Raw genomic sequence first — 15,661 nt, 5'->3', positions numbered from 1 at the left:
GCTGGATGTGGCACTTGTCTGGTTGACAAGGTGTTCGGTCACAGACTGGACTCGATGGTCTCAGAGCTCTTTTCCAGCCTCACTGATTCTGATTCTGTGATTTATTTCAGAGTGCACAAGCCCAGGTGGCGCCCCACAAACCCGGCGCGCCGACTATTACAACTTTTTTCCTGTGTATACATTTTGGCAAACAGCGACATTAGTGTTCCCCGGCGCAGTTTGCTAATTACGACTGTCAGCGCTAACTACGACGCTCGACGCCCCTCGGAGCCCCCCCGCCATGGCGCCCGGCACCGCCCTGACGTCACTTCCCGGGGCCGCGGGGCCGCCCCTGCCGGCCGCGCTCCCCATGGCGGCGGCTGGGGCTGGCGGGGCGGGCGGCGGTGGCGGCGCCTCGGCGGCGCTGGGCGACGGCGGCGCCATCGACTACTCGGTGCACGAAGCGTGGAACGAGGCCACCAACGTGTACCTGCTGGTGGTGCTGGCCAGCCTCGCCCTCCTCGTCTACGCGCGGCGGTGAGAGGCGGCCCGGGTGGGGCGGGGCGGTGGCTCCCGCGGGGCCCTCACGTGGAGGGGCGAGCGCCCTTACCGCCGCGCCCTCACCGCCGCGCCCCCCTCCTGCTCGCAGGAACAAGAGGAGGATCATGCGCATCTTCACCTTGCCCCCGGCCGCCGAGACGCCGCCCGAGCCCAACTTCTACGACAGCATGAAGAAGATCCGCTTGCGGCAGCAGCTGGAGATGTACTCCATCGGTAAGTTGGAGGCATAACGGGGATCCCCCGGGCCTGCGGGCTGCTGGGGGCCGTCCCTAAAGGGGCGGCCTCGAGCCTTGCGCCGCGGGAACGCCCCCGGTCCTTTGGCACCCTCTGAGGAGCAGGGCCTCGGCAGCAGCCCGGGCCGCAGGACTGTTGCGTGAGGAAGTACGGAGCGAGGGAGCGGCTGTGCAATTATCCTAAAGCACATGTCAAAACGAATCCCATGTTACACTTTGAAGGAGCTAGGAAGGCCTGGGTGTTGTGAAAACCTGGACGGATTTGTAAAAGTTGAGAGGACTGTGGAATCATGAGTAAGACAACCACATAAATTGAAAATGAATTAGAATTTTACTGTACCAACAAGTGTTGCTGCTCCGATCTCAATGCTGATGATCAGGATGGAGGCAGGAAAGAGCCCCTTGCCCCTGATATTCCAGTGGTCCAATTCAGAGAAACACAGCCTGGCTTCACATCTGCCCTACAGGCATGCCTAGAGGAAATACCGCAAAAAACCCCATAGTGATCTGAAACCACCTTTTAAATGCAAAGACTTGATGTAAAGATTCTTACACCAGGCCATTGCATTCTGTAGGAACAAAATTGGATGTTCTTCCTACAGTGGAATGCCTGCTGGCATTTGCTGATGGTGTTTGTACCACTGCATACAGCTCTTTGATCTCCCTTTGCCTTGCTAACCAGATTCATTTTGAAGTCAGTGTAATTGTTAGCTTGTGGCTTGTATATTGTGGAGGAGATGAGAAATGTGGACATCAGCCTTGTGACTGTTGAGCTGTTCAGGTCATCGCTAATAAAACTGCTGAAGCCATAGCCTTTTATTTATTTATTTTTATTTTAATAAAAGAACACGAATGAAATCATAGTTCTCTGTCATTGATTCACTGACATTTTGCTATGACTCTACTGTTCAGCATTTATAAGGCCATACACCAAAGGTTAGTTCCACATGGTGACTGAAACTTCCCCTTGTGTGGCTGAAATTAGGTTCTCTGATGCTATGTCTGTTTCTGGATTGTCGTCATAGTTACATGAATATATATATATAAACATATGTGTGTACATATATATATATATACATGTATGTAATAAATAATACACTAATAGTAATGATAATATAAAATAAATTGTATAATTGGTGTTGATTGGTGTTTCTTTTTTTCAGCAAGGAAGTATGAACAGCAGCAGCAGCAGCCACCAAAACAGACTGAAAGTGTACAGCTCTCAGTGGAATGAAGCCCACAGTTCTGTAGGAATTTAGGACATATATCCAGTGCTGATTTTAAGAGTCAATGTGGAGCTATTTTCAATGCTTTTTAATTGACACATAGCTGAAGGCAAGGGGGAAAGGGAGGGAACTGTCCCTAAAAGTTTGTTCTTTGTAGCTTTTCTCTGAGCCCTTGTGAGGTAAAGCAAGTGCCCACTGGAACATTCAACATGAAAGTACCCAGCACAGGGCAGACCTGCTCAGAGGAACCTGAGGGTAGGGAAGTGCAGTCTTAGCAGTGTCTGAAATTATTTTTCTCTGCTAGCACCTTGGAAATCAGCTCCTACCTTCTCTGACAACAGCACCCTGGAGAAAGCAAGGCAGTACCTGTCTGCCTGGAAAGCCTGGTGTTCCCTGATGATGAGATGTTGAACTTGCTGAATACAGTCAGTAAGTGTGAATGAAGGCACTGTGGCCATACTGCCTGGTGGAGGTGAAGCTTTGAGAGCCCAAAGTGTCACTGGTGGTAGCGCAGAAAATTCTGCTCTCTGTTTATTTGGGAGTTGTGTATGCAATACTGTGAACCTTTCCTGGAGAAACTTTGAGAAGTACACAGTGAACTACACATCTAGAAGACACTTAAAGCCACTACTCTAATGTTAATAGCAAAGGTGGTTAGCTTAATTTAGTCAAATTGCTGTAAATAATGAGTCTGTCTGTAAAAATCGGTATAAGCAGGTCATAGCTTGTCCAAAAGAGACTTCACACTGCAGTTACTTTTTCTTTCTAGGTAAATCTCAAAATCAGATAATTGAAAGGATTCTGCAGAAATTACTTTTTAATAAAAGCATCTAATAATGAAAACTATTTGGAGACGTATCATGCTGTAATTCCTAAGGTTACGCAAATTGAGTTGGCCAAGCGGTGAACAACCAGCACAGTGCTGGGAGTTTCTGTCCAGAGGTTTTCACCTATTCTGTGCTGAAATCTATTAAGTCTTGGAGCAGCGGTGAGCACCACTGCGGTTACATTTGGATATTAAGAAACTTGGCTTTGAGCATCAAATTTTACTATTTTGAAATGATCTGTACTTCAGTGTCTGTAGGGACTGTAAAACGTGACCTGGGCCGAACTGACAGTGGCAGGAGGGGTTTGCCCCATGGAAAGGCTCCTTTGGGTGAAGGGTGGCCCCCTGTAACAGCTTCCTCGCTGTAAGGAACCGCGGAAAACAGCGGGGTCATTCCGCGGGGCCGAGGGCTAGCGGCCGCGGGGCCGCCGGTGCCGTGTCCTCCCCACGTTACTGTGCCCGTGTGATGACCCCGCTCCGCAGCGCATCCCCGTCATTCGGCGGGGTTTGCGAGGCACAGAGATCCACGCCCGGCAGAGCTCTCCGTGCGCGGGGGAAACCTTCGGACCGCGTCCACCTCCCGGAAACGGCGCCGCTTCCCCTTCGCGCGACCTCACTTCCTCCGGCGCTTCCGTCTCCGGGACGCGCCGGCTCCCGCTGCTGCCGCTGCCGCCGCCGCTGCTGCTCGGAGGCCGGAGGCGCCCGCCGGGCGGTGAGTGGGGCCGCGCCGCCTGAGCCCCCGCTGCCCCCCGCCCCGTCCGCGCCGAGGGGAGGGCATGGGGCGCCTCGCCGAGGGCCATGGCGAGGCGGGAAGGGGCCGCCCGAGGAGAAAGCACGGTCGGGGGCGGGGAAGGGGTGGCCGGGTCCGGCTCCATTCCCGCGGGAGGGCTTGGTGCCGCCGCCGGGCCGGTACGGCCGTCCTCCGCGGGAGCGCTCCCCGCGTGTCCCGTGCCGGCGTTCGTTCCGCGGGCTCCGCAGCGATGTCCCGCATGGGGTCCGGACAGCTGAGCCCTCCCTACTTCCCACCGGCCCTGCCCACCCGGGCGGGCAGGCAGGGAACGGAGCCTTTCCAATGGCGCTTCTCCGCCGGCGCCGCTGCCCGCCGCAGCCCCCGCTGCGGCGCCGCTCGCTTCAATGGAGCGGCGTGGCAGAGAATGAACCCGCGTCCTCCCGCTTACCCAGCACAGCCGTCTTTCGGGCTGCAGATAATCATTTCACGGTTTGCCTCTCAGCTTAGCTGAAAGCACCGTGAAGGGCTTAGAAATCTGGAGCAGCTTGCGGCTTCGTTTGTATTCATGGACCTGGGGCGGTGGCAGGAGCATCTCAAACTTACTTGTCCAGAACAAAAAGCTTGTAAGGAGAAGTACCAAAAGCAAAAGGTTTTCTAAGGCCTGTGCCTTTTGCGTGTGCTAGGGTGTTCGAAGTGTGCTGCTTGAGCCATGAGCAAAGGGCAGGTCGTGGTTTGTTTTCCCGGCAAGTGCAGCCACGGGAGTTCTGTCCCAGTGAAACTATACCCTGTTCTGCAGGGGCGTTTATGTTTTCCACTGTACAGTACAAGTATGTGTTGGGACAGAAGGTGTAGTCAGCTTTTGAAATTTTACCTTAAACATCTGCACTGATTTTTACCTGTTAATTCATAAAGCAAAGACAGATAGGGTAGAGAGACAATAGATTTTTATTTTTGTTTTTGCATCCATTTTTAGTAGTCAGGCTTATAGGCATGCACGAGAGCAGATTCTCAAACTCTCATGGAACTTAGTTAATGCAGAACTTTGGATGTCTCAGATGGGGAAAGTTTATGACCTAACAAAAATTGGGCCAAAGTTATCTTCAGTTACATTTATTTTTGAGAATGCTGTACAGAGGGAACTGTTTCTAGCTTACCCAATACTGTTTAAAAAGCTGTTATGATGTGTAGATTTAGTGGCGTCTGATCACATGAAGAATGTGAAGAAAGGCTTTCTAAGCAGTTAAAACTTTACATCTGTAAGATACTGCAGAAAGTCATTAACAACTGCTCTCAATTATAACTCCAAAGTTTTTGAGACTCTGACCACTCTGTTGTCTCCATGTGAGCTGCTGAATGTCAGCAGCTTTGTAACTACATTCTTCAGATGGCATTACAATCATGCCTCTATAATCTTATGTGAAAACTATAATCTTCTGTTAAGTGGTGGAAAAGTCATCTCTCTCCTCGTAACCCAAAATGTGGCTGGCTAGGTTTTTTACTCAGCACTGCATAGAAGATCAAAGGTTTTTTGATAAAGCTGTATAAATTCTATGACAAGGCTCAAGAGGATCTTAAATATTTGAGCTATGAGTATGTCTGTGTTTAAAGAAGACGTTGTAAACTCTGAGGGCCTTGTAGTGAAAATATCCTCCCCTGTGCCACGAGCATTTTGAGTTTCAGTCCAATGTTACATGCCCGGATAGTATGAACTGGTATGTGCAAGCCGAGCCCAGATGAGAACATATCCTGCAGCAGCTGCCATGATGCCTTCTAGCCAGCCACAGGATTTAGGAATTTCAGCAGAGTGATGCTTGAGTGGTCCTAAACTTGCTCTCAGACTTCCCTTCCAAAACTGCTTGACCCATTGACAAGACCCACAGAGGAAGCCTTTGCTGTACCACTAGTACTGATGATGCCGGTAGAAGCTCTGAGAATGGGGAGAAGATCCCAGTGCTTTTGTCTGAGGACAGTTCGCAGGGAAGCTTCTTCAGTGCAATGCAAAATTATTAATTGTGAATATTCTAACCAGTGATGAATCTTTCTGTAATTTATGTTTTGCATATATGATTAAGCAGCATTGGCCAAAAGCCTGGTGACAGCACAGGGCTCTGGAATGTTTCCCTGTTGCCTGGGCAGTTTATTCATGTTAGCTTACTTCCGTGAGCTTTAATCGCTCCTTTTAAAGTCCTCCTGAACTCAGGAGTGCCCATGCTATTGAGCAAGCTGAAATTATACACGCTGCAGGGAGAAAGGTGGGGATGTTGCAACTTAACATCTCTTTTGGAGGAACTGAAAAGATTTTGCCCCAGCCCTAATTTCTGCATTAAAGAAATTGAAAATGTCATTGCGTGCCTTCTTCAACAGGGAAGCAGCACGTTGTTAGAAAAGTTGTTATTAAATCTATGATGTCTATGGCCTGTTATGCCTAAAGAGCAACAGCAATTGGAGGAGGCTTGCTGACAAAGTGGAGTCTTCAGTCATGGTTGCTTATGCTCCAGATCAGAAGTAGTGATCAAAAGGCATTTCCTTTCCCCTCCAAACACTTAAACTGTGCTTTAGTCATGGTAAGGAACCTGGGTGTTCTTTATGAACGTAGTCACTCAAACAAAAGGCAGCACTCAGTTTTGTCCTTGAGACAGGGGTGCTGCTGAAGAGCAGAAGGTTTCAGTGCCTCAGGCCCTCGAGAATGGAGGTAAGATCCTTCACTTTGCAGCCCCGTATCTGTTGTGGCATGAGATGGGCTATGATCCAGTTTTTTGTAGTCTAACAAGCTCTACCAGAAGTTGGCATTGCCTGGGTCGAGGGGCCTCCCTGCTGGCTAAGGGAGAGATATAGAGGATGACCAGAGGTCCTGACTGCTGGCAGAGCAGCCCAGAGCCAGCACAAATGTCTCATGAGAAATCTGGCATCAGGGAGTAGAAATTGGTGCTTCTTCTTCTTCTTAACAGAAGGCAAGAAGAGAAGAAAAAAAAAGAGACACGTACTGTTAGGAGCAAAAGGCTCACGATTTTTTTAGGCAGAAAAATCCTGCCTTAATTACTTTTTTCCTCAAGTCTCTGATAAAAAATGGCTGATAAAACTTCACAGTGCTCAGCTATCTTTCTGAAATCTGTGTTTGCATTGAAAAGACTAAGAACCTTTTTAAGAATGAAGGTGCTTCGCCTTATTTTTGAAAGAAATGTCTAAGCTTTGGGTGTTACTTTAATAAAAATAATTCCTGATCTTTTTATGGAATATCTAAACTCTGGGCGTTACTTTAATAAAAATAACTTCAAACTCCAAGATTAACAGAATTGCTAAAAGGAATTAGTTCTCAATATGAAAAACAATAAACTAACTTTGGAATTTCTGAACCAAGCCCTCAAAGGCAATTTGTGGCAAAACTCCAGGAAAAAAAAAAAAAATCTCATTTTTATAAAATTATATCTAGGCACTGCTTCGAAAAGTGATTCTCCCCTTGCAGATGCCTAGGAATGAGGTGTTTTAAGATAATTTGGTTTAATTTTAATCTAGCAGTGAAATGAATTAATCTTGAAAGGGGGCTGTTCAGATTTGGCGTTTACTGAAACTGTAGTCTGAGGAAATACTTTACATTTGCATATCTGAAGAAGAACTTAGATCCTGAGTCTGCGAAGGAGTAGTCCCCTTCAGTTTCTGCCAGGCTGTCAGACTTGCTGGAACTGGCTTTGGACATCCACGATGTATAAAGTGCACAGGTGGATCTGCAGCTTGCTCCTGAGAAAGACCATGGTTTTGATAAGATGGTAGCAACATTTGTCATTTTCGTAATGGAGTAGAACAGGTATTTTGAAAGACTCAGCCAACAGGAGGGCTGTATTACTTTCCAAAATATCCTCTGGATCATCTTGGAAACATGGTTTGTAAATGCTCTTGAGTGACAGCGAAGGGTGCGAGGCGTGAATTCCTGAGCAGGGAAGATGTATGTGGGTTGTGCAATGGGAGACTCCATGTGATGTCGTTATTTATGGCGCTTCTCTCAGATGTCTTTCTGGGACTTAAACAGCTGCTGTGAACTTTACCCAGCACTGAGCACTAGGTATGTTTGAGAGACTATTTTGCTGTTGCTTGGATCATGGTGATAAGCAATACAGAGCCAGGTTCTGTGACGCTGGTTGAAAGAACAGAGCAGAACTTGTACTGGTTGATGAAAACCTTGTAGAGGGGAAAAAAAAAAGAGATTATCATCTTCCATGGCTTTGGTTGGTGGACATCAGGGAGTGGTAGTTGAAGACAGCCCATTTCTTTCTGCTGTAATATGGAAGGAAGTGTGGACTGACAGAAGAGGAAGAGTTGCTTTTTCAGGGAAAGGTTGGAAGGAGAGAGGCAAAGATGCAGGTTTTTCAGTCTTACTTCTTTTCTTCATGACTGTGTTGTTAAGTAGCAGAAACCATTGTTTGCAGGAACTTTTCCTCGCTTTCCTAAAAGAGGTGTGGGTTGTCATGGGTTTTGATATGTGGCAGTGCTGTTGTTAACAGATCCAAATCTACAGTCAGATAAGGCTCGGAATAATTGATGTTTTTAGCTCAGCTAAATAACTGGGTTCACATGATCTGTAAGTGGCCAGCAGATTTTTTCTTAGGCAAAGTATGTACTGCTTGTATTGTACATTTATTTAAAGCTAATTTTATCACATCAGATTGAGAATTCTAGCAACCAAAAATACCTGAGTTGAGTCCGTTAAAAAAGTCTCCTTACCCTAAGTCTGCTTTTGTGTGTGACAAACAGAAAATATCACTTCTTTTTGACTTCAAAGTCAGTAATGACCCCAAAGTGGTGAAAGCATTGCACTCTGTGCCTCTGAGATTACTTTTGCCACTGCTGATGGGAGAATTGTTCTGTATCATTATTGTCTTCCCTTTCAACCTCAGCACATTCTGGAATGCCAAAGGCAAACCACTCCCTGGCTGATCCGAGGTCCTGGCGGTGCTGGTATGGCAGTGCTCTGAGCCTTGTGGCTTGGACCACTCTTTCAGCATTGCCCAAGATCATCGTACAAGTACCCAGCTCAGTGTATTGCCTTTACACATGTGAGACAGAAGAACAGGAAAACCTTTATGACCTCTTGGAAAGAAGCCATCAAGATCCTTGCTCTGAAACAGAGTTTCTAAGACCTGTGTAACTATTAAACGGCATGGAGAGGTCCTTGAGAAATATGCAGAAGGACAATTTTACTGCCATTATGAGTCTTTATTGACTAATCAGTCTCTGATACTCAAATAGAGAAAAAAGTTGCATATGTTTGGATTATTTAATGAGGTAACTGTTGACAAAGTGGGGCCTTTTACCAGTTCTGTTAGTGCTGTTTTGATCATTAAAGAACTTCATTTGTTTCTGAACCATAAGCTGGAACAGGCTTTTTCTCTCACCCCCTTGCTCGCCTGAAGGTTGTTCTAAAGAGAGATGAAATGGTGTAATTTTCATTTTGGTTGAGGCAAAGAAGTATTCTCTTACCATAACTCACCAGTTCCAAGCCCATAATCACAACATTTGTGGTCAAACAGTGATGACTGTGTGGTATTTCTCACAGATGCTGTAAAAACTCTGTCATCTCCTTGGGAGGCCATCTTCCCATGAGACACCAGCCTTTCTCTCTTTATTTTCTGAAGACTTTGGACTGAGAACCTGTGGCCTGGAGTCCAAAGTTTTAGCTTCAAAGGCTTGGAGAAGAAAATGCAGCCCAAGTAATGACTGAAAGCAGGTCTGTGTTTCGGGGAGACAAGAGGATTCAGAACGTCAAGTGTGCTTTAAGAGTCTCCCTTTCTTGTCTGCTGCTTGCATACATATTTTTTTTCCCCACCAAGCTTTTGTTGAATGAAGGTGTGGCTTTATCCATTGATGGATAAATTGTGTAAGCAGAACCAGCAGAGAGCACTGGAGCTTTAATAAGTACTTGGCACAATAATCATGATGAATGTGCCATGAGCTCATCCATGAGGAACCAAAGCAGCAGCATAGGCTAAAGTTATTGCGCAGGGGAACCTGCAGCCCACAAGAGCATCAGCCAAGAGCAAAATGGGATTGGTGTTGCATGGTTGGGCCCTGTTTTTCTTTATTCAGTTATGGAGATGAGAGGGCAGTTCTTTGTTCAGAGAGGTTCCTGTACAACTCTCTGTTCTAAGTAAATTTATCAGAATCTTGACGGGGGGTTTCAAAGTGCACAACATAGAGCAAAGCATCTTGCTTATGAGGGTGGCATCCCTGGAGTGGAAAACGACATGAAAGTGAGCTTGCAAGATCTAGAAGAAGGTAGGGCCTGCTGAAGTCTTGGTGCAACTGCCAACTTTCCTGCAGATCCCAGAAGTGTAGCTTAAATGTTGCTAGATATCTGATAGAAGTTGCTCAGTAATTTCCTTGAAGATCCTCAGATTGTGTCCTGTCACAGGGCATAGTGTGGCATGGAAATTTATGCAAGGCAGGCTGGAGCTCTTGGAAGGGGAGCAGAGGTGGTTAATGCTATGCTACTTCCCATAGTGCAAGAACAAAGGGATATTTAAATGACATTAGGCATAAATACACCACACAATATTACTGAGAGCAAAAGTTTACTCGGATTCCAAGCAGACTTGGGCATTTATATATATAATGACAATGTCCAGAGTTGCTGTAAATAGGATTAAAAATAAATTAAGCACATAAACCTTCATGTTTATTGATGAGGTCAGGAAGGAATTTCCCTTTTGGGGGAATTACATCATTGCTCACTACCTGAACTGTTCTACCTTCTGTAGCATCTGGTCCTGATCACAGGAGGCAGGATTCTCAAACAAATGGACCAGCAGTCTGACCTGTTGTGCCAGTGCTTAGCTTACCCTGCCTGGGTAGGATCTCGTTGAAAGGGTTTGAAAAGCATTTTTTTGGGGGGGGGGTTTCTGAGGCCACCTGTGCTGCAGTGTATGTCTGCTTTTCCAGATTCCCATTGGTGAAACAGGACAGCTGTTGTCCAAGTGCCTTTAATGCATCCTGAGAATTGCCTGTTGACATGTCAGCAGCAGCCCACATAGAGATGGAAGATGTGATGGGCTCATAAGGCATTGCTGTACTGCTCCATAGATTCAAAGGTAGCTCTGTGAGCAGCTGAACTAGGGAAGATAAATCTTTCCTGCAGCTCTCTTGGTTTTGGTGGTGCTGCCGTACCTTACACATTTTTCCTTCTTTCTCTCTTTCCATTACACAGGGTGCTGTTAGCATCCCTGATTTTCCCCACAGCAGTGTCTGAGCAGCTTTTCACTGCCTTGTAGTTAGTTCTTGGGTATATTTAATCAAAACATGCTGTCTCCCTGATGTTTGAGAACCAGACCTTTTGCTCAGGGATCTGCCTTGGTTGCTTCCTTTGCAAGTCTGCTGTAGGAATTAAGCACCTCTGAAATCTCCTAGCTTTTGCATAAGATTAGGTTGAAATTGGCCTTATAGTTTACATTTCTGTGCATGGAACAATCAGTGGGGTTGTATAACCATTGTTTCTTTGGGAAACAAGGAACACTTTCAGTCTTTCAAGCAAGTTACTGAAGAATTTTTTTTTTCTCTCAAAGCAATTAGGTGAATGAAGAGTTACACCAAATAATTGAGGCGTGTGTACTTTTAAAACATGCACTGTTTAATCTTTTAAGATTTTCCCCAAGGTACAAGGGGAAGGCTTCCTTGCCAAAATACTGTTATTGAGTTAACATTCTGGGAGGTTTCTGTGTTTTGTTACTGAGCTACAAAGCTTCAGAACTTCTGTTACTGAGCTTCTGCTGGTGTTGGAAGGAAGGAAGATCAAAGTTAGAAGTACCAGCCTGCCAGTAAATTGTCTCTTCAAAAGAAAACTGAAAATTCCTCGGTTGTTTCAGGTGGCAGCCAGCATCAGACCTTTTGGACAACTATTAACCTTTTCCTGCAGTGCTCTTTCTGCATGCAACAGTGAGCAGCCTGGATGTCTTGTAGCCTGTATGGTGTATAAGCTGACTGTAGACATCTGATTAACAAGTGAAGATGTCAATAACAGATTGAATTACTTGTCCTCAGGTAATTTCTGCTGCTCAGAAAGAATATGGAGTTATGATGACTATGGAACAGTAAAATTATGGTTTCTGCTTCTTGTATACAGTGATCATCGCGATAAAAGATTAAGAATCACTGTGGTATAAAATAATTGGATGGTATATATATTATAAAATAATTCTGGATGTCCTGACAGCTGGACATCTGTGATTGCCTCAGCTTTAGTGCTCTTGAAAGCTTTTAAGCTCTTGAAATCTGTGATATTTACCTTTCCTGAGTAGGCAGTAGCATGTCTCAGTAGCAGGCATGATCCCTGAGGCACGAGCTTTCAGGAGTGTTTGCCTTCTGAGCACTTTTGAGGGTAAGGACTTAATCAAGAGTTCAGAATTGGGGGAATATGTATTTTTCTTTGACATGTAATCCCAGCACAGCAAATACATTTCTGTCCAGCTACTTAAAAGATGTTTTTCCTGCAATAGCCAGAGCGCTCTCAGAGGGCTTCTTGCTTTGACTGTCTAAGGTACAGTTATCTTCTTGACTGTGATGTGCAAGAAGCAAAGCCAAAACTTTGTGCTCTGGTGGGACTCTGTCCCTACAGCTGTCCCTCATTTCTGCTGTAAGAAAGCCAAAATGAGCCCTGTTTCACAGGGAGGAGTTGGGAAAGGACTACACTGTCTTTCTGATTCATGCATATGGAACACGTTGCTGTCAACTGTTTTTGCAGAATAAAGAAGGATTTTAGATGGGATGTGGAACTCTGAGAAGTTTAGGTGATGGCTGATAAGATGTAGGGTCTGCTCTGCTTCTAGTACAAAGAGGTTTTCATGCTAATGTTTCTTTAAATATGGCCTTAACCCTAAAAGGGAGAGATAAAATGGCTTTCATGCTTCTTTTTCACTGAGAGCTGGCTGGCAGAATGGTTTTGGTGCCTGCTTATCTGCTCTGAAGGCTTCATGGCTGGGGAGGCTGCAGAAATAATTCTCCTGTACCCCCTTATTCAGCATTCAGGCAGAAACATAAAGCAGGCAGATGGTTTAAGTTGCATCTTTGGACACAAGAGGGTTGTGTCTCCCTTTTGCAGATGAGTCATCCCTTTGCTGTTTTGTTGTTAGACTCTAAACATTTCTGCTCTTGGCTTTGGGCCTGCTTGACCCCAAGTTTTGGATGGCAGAAAAAGGCAAGTGCCCTCCACCCCAACATCAAATTTTATGGTGGGTTGAAAATACCTTAGGCTTTGTCACCTTGTAGTTAAGCTGCTGTAATGCAGAGAAAGCTTTGTCTTCTCTTGTACCTGATAAGTATATAAAACCACAAACTGTGTGCTATGGAGGTTGTGCAGATTAGGGAGCAATGGGAAAAGTAGAGGAGAGGCTTACTCACATCTTTGTTTTTCATCTAACTCATGGGCTAGAGCTCTACTTGGACAAGTGAGTCCTGGGTAAAGATAACTGGCATTGTTTTCAGTAGCGGGTAAGTCAGCAGATGGGTCAGCAGTTTCTTTTAGTTGAGCTGCCTGCCGCAGACTAGTTCTGCAAGCTTGGCACCAGGTCATATTTTCCACAGTGTGTAAGGCTAGCTGGTACAGGATTTCTCCTGCTCATTGTGCAGGAGGTGCAGATTGGGAGATTGGTTACCCCGTTTTTGGCACGCGATGTTTTGCCAAACTAGGTTTGTAAGCTTTGCGCTTGTCAAAGGAACTCTGATTTCCTAAAAGGAACTTGAATGAAAGTTGGGATTTTATTAAAGACACAGAGGCATATTATTATTCATCTTTCATTGCTTCATCCCTGTGATGTTTCCTGTTTTGCTTCTTGAGATACAGGTGTCATGATGAGGAGCTTCTCAGAAACAGAAGTGGATGATGAGTGGAGATGAAGAAATCATACATTTAAGAAGTTGGCTCAAGTTTCCGTTACAGGCATGGAAAGTTTCTGAGACCAAGCCATGCGAGAAGAACATGAGTAAAGAAGAGGGAGATGTAGACCCAGACTTTCTAGAAGGGATTGCAGGATTTGAGAGGACGCTGCACAAACGTCACGTAGTTTTCTTGCTTATTCATTTACCTGCACCCCTGAACTGTAATACTTTGTTTGCATGTCTGTTTGGAAGTTGAAAAATCCCCTCACATCTGTGTCTTTAATATAATCGTGGCTTCAAGCTTGTTTTAGGAAGAGCAGAACATCGCTGTAGTTTTCATTTGTGGATGAGATAGCCGCTGCTTTGTACTTGAAATCAATTTGGGGTTTTTCTTGTTGAAACATACTTTGAATATGGAAAAGCTCAGACCATTACAAAATAGGAAGTTAGGGGTTTTGCTTAAGTTTAATAAACAGCCTTTGCATAGAAAGTATGACGACAGGTGCATAGGTAAAAGAAAAACAAATAGTGCTAGCCCTCTAATTTGAGTAACCTTATAATGTATTGTTCTTATGGTGTCCTTAGGCAGATGCCAGAATCAAATATCAATCAATTTTATCTTTTCTATCTGACTGTTGATCAGAAAAATGTTCTAGGTAAGATTTCTTGCCAGGGTTGTAGGGTTATAAGCGCAGATTACTTAGTCAGGAGAGAGCTTTTTGGAGAGATAGTTTTTGAACATCTTAGCTGTGCTGGGAAGTATCTCGAAGGAAGTACTGGCCATGCAGTCCAGCAACTTAATGATGCTGCGCACAGATTTGATTGTAGTAAGTCTCTGATACAAAGTTATTAAGACTTTGATGTATATGTATTTAAAATTTTAAAAGTAAATGTGTTTTCCTGTATTGAAAAGTATTGCTGGTAGTGGCAGGCAAAGAACATCTTTATTTTTCTTACGAACTCCTATCTGGTGTCTTATCCTTAATAAAAGGCTATGGTTATTTTTGTATACTGACTGAATATTTGGCCTTTAAGAGTATATAATTAGATAGAAGAGTAAAAGCAGTTGTTAAAGGACTGGGTTTTTTAATGAAAATAGTTTGAAATCATATAATTTTAGTTTCTTCCGAATAGATGTGATTAGTGTGTTGGAAATAGTTTTACAGTGGATATAAAGGGAACAGTTGAGAGGCAGTGGCTGAGAATGTGTCCAGCTATTTATGTAGTTATATTTTTCCAGTTATATTTTTTCAGTCTCTTTACTTAGATATTTCCATATAATCAAGCTTCTGCATCACAAAGGGATACAAAAACTATTTGATCTTTATAATATTTACCTTTTAAAATAGGTTTTATTGTACTAATTGATAAGTAAATTGCAATGACTGTGAGAAAATCCTAGCCTATTTTATTACTTTGATAGAAATTTGAATATGGGATAGTATTGTCTGTATCATATAAGAATGTTTTCTTGGATTTTTAGCTGCTGAAACTGAAATCAATAAACTTTAGCTACTGTTGTTGACTGGAACAAGTAAATCTGCACATTTGTTTTCTTCGTGTTACCTGTACCCCTGTGTTCACCTAGTATTTCTCCCAGCGTTACTTCTTTCATGGTGTTGGCCCATGAGGCACACTCAGTATGGGTTCCTGCATGTTCTTGTGGAAGACTTTATGAAGAACTCTGCATTCGAGTCTGTGCAATTAATCTGTTTTCTGAATAAACCTTAGAGACACTCAGTCAAAGCAGAATCCCAAGATTAGAGTAGCCAGTGGATGAGTTTGGAATTTTTTTTCCAATTTTAAATAGATTTTTCAGTAATTGATGATAATGTTTGCAAGTAGAGAATGGTCTTTTGCGCCCCTGAATTTCACATATGATTAGTGCATCCCATCAGCGTGTCCCAGATGGAAAGTACATTAGTGAATAATACAGTCCAGGTTCTGGATTACTTTGGAGAATGGAAAATACTTTTTGCTTAACTGACAAATTTTTAAAACTGAAAAGATTGTTTTTCTTGTAAAACCATAGTACTTTGGATTTGAAAGAAACAAACTTGTAGTATAGACCAAATTTATTGTAATCTATTTAGCTATTAGTATTAAATTAAATGGTTAAGATATCTTCATGCCTGCTGAAGTTTTAAAGAAAAAATCAAATTGTGAAAGATACCGGTTAAAGGCTTGGAGACAGTGTTGATTGAAATATTAAGCCCATTTTGGGAGTAATGTATTCCACTGTTTCAGA

The 15,661-nt window shown here is 44.2% G+C and overlaps 2 protein-coding genes across 7 annotated transcripts in view; both read left to right on the top strand.

Annotated features, from left to right (window-relative positions):
- The first annotated feature begins 336 nt into the window (after positions 1–336).
- On the top strand, positions 337–14,952 carry SMIM19 (small integral membrane protein 19). Of its 4 annotated transcripts, none has more exons than XM_059844291.1 (3): positions 337–516; positions 629–753; positions 13,379–14,952. In XM_059844291.1, exons 1-3 carry the CDS (start codon positions 350–352, stop codon positions 13,429–13,431), a joined length of 345 nt encoding a protein of 114 aa, XP_059700274.1. In that variant the 5' UTR covers positions 337–349; the 3' UTR covers positions 13,432–14,952. The 4 variants fall into 4 exon arrangements, with proteins under 4 accessions (XP_059700274.1, XP_059700273.1, XP_059700269.1 ...); XM_059844290.1 differs by having other exon boundaries at positions 13,373–14,952; XM_059844286.1 differs by lacking the exon at positions 13,379–14,952 and adding an exon at positions 1,937–2,845.
- SLC20A2 (solute carrier family 20 member 2) overlaps positions 3,387–15,661 on the top strand; it is a 56,836-nt gene continuing 44,561 nt past the window's right edge. For 2 of the 3 annotated variants that reach the window (XM_059844283.1, XM_059844282.1), the window contains exon 1: positions 3,387–3,537. The gene's annotated coding sequence lies outside the window, so the exon portion shown is untranslated. The remainder of the gene's footprint in view (positions 3,538–15,661) is intronic. The other variant, XM_059844280.1, reaches the window with a different exon arrangement.

The sequence above is a fragment of the Haemorhous mexicanus genome, chromosome 4, assembly GCF_027477595.1.
Source record: "Haemorhous mexicanus isolate bHaeMex1 chromosome 4, bHaeMex1.pri, whole genome shotgun sequence".
Lineage (NCBI taxonomy): Eukaryota > Metazoa > Chordata > Aves > Passeriformes > Fringillidae > Haemorhous > Haemorhous mexicanus.
The sequence above is the reverse complement of the archived record's forward strand: the minus strand, read 5'-3'. Positions and strand labels throughout refer to the sequence as shown.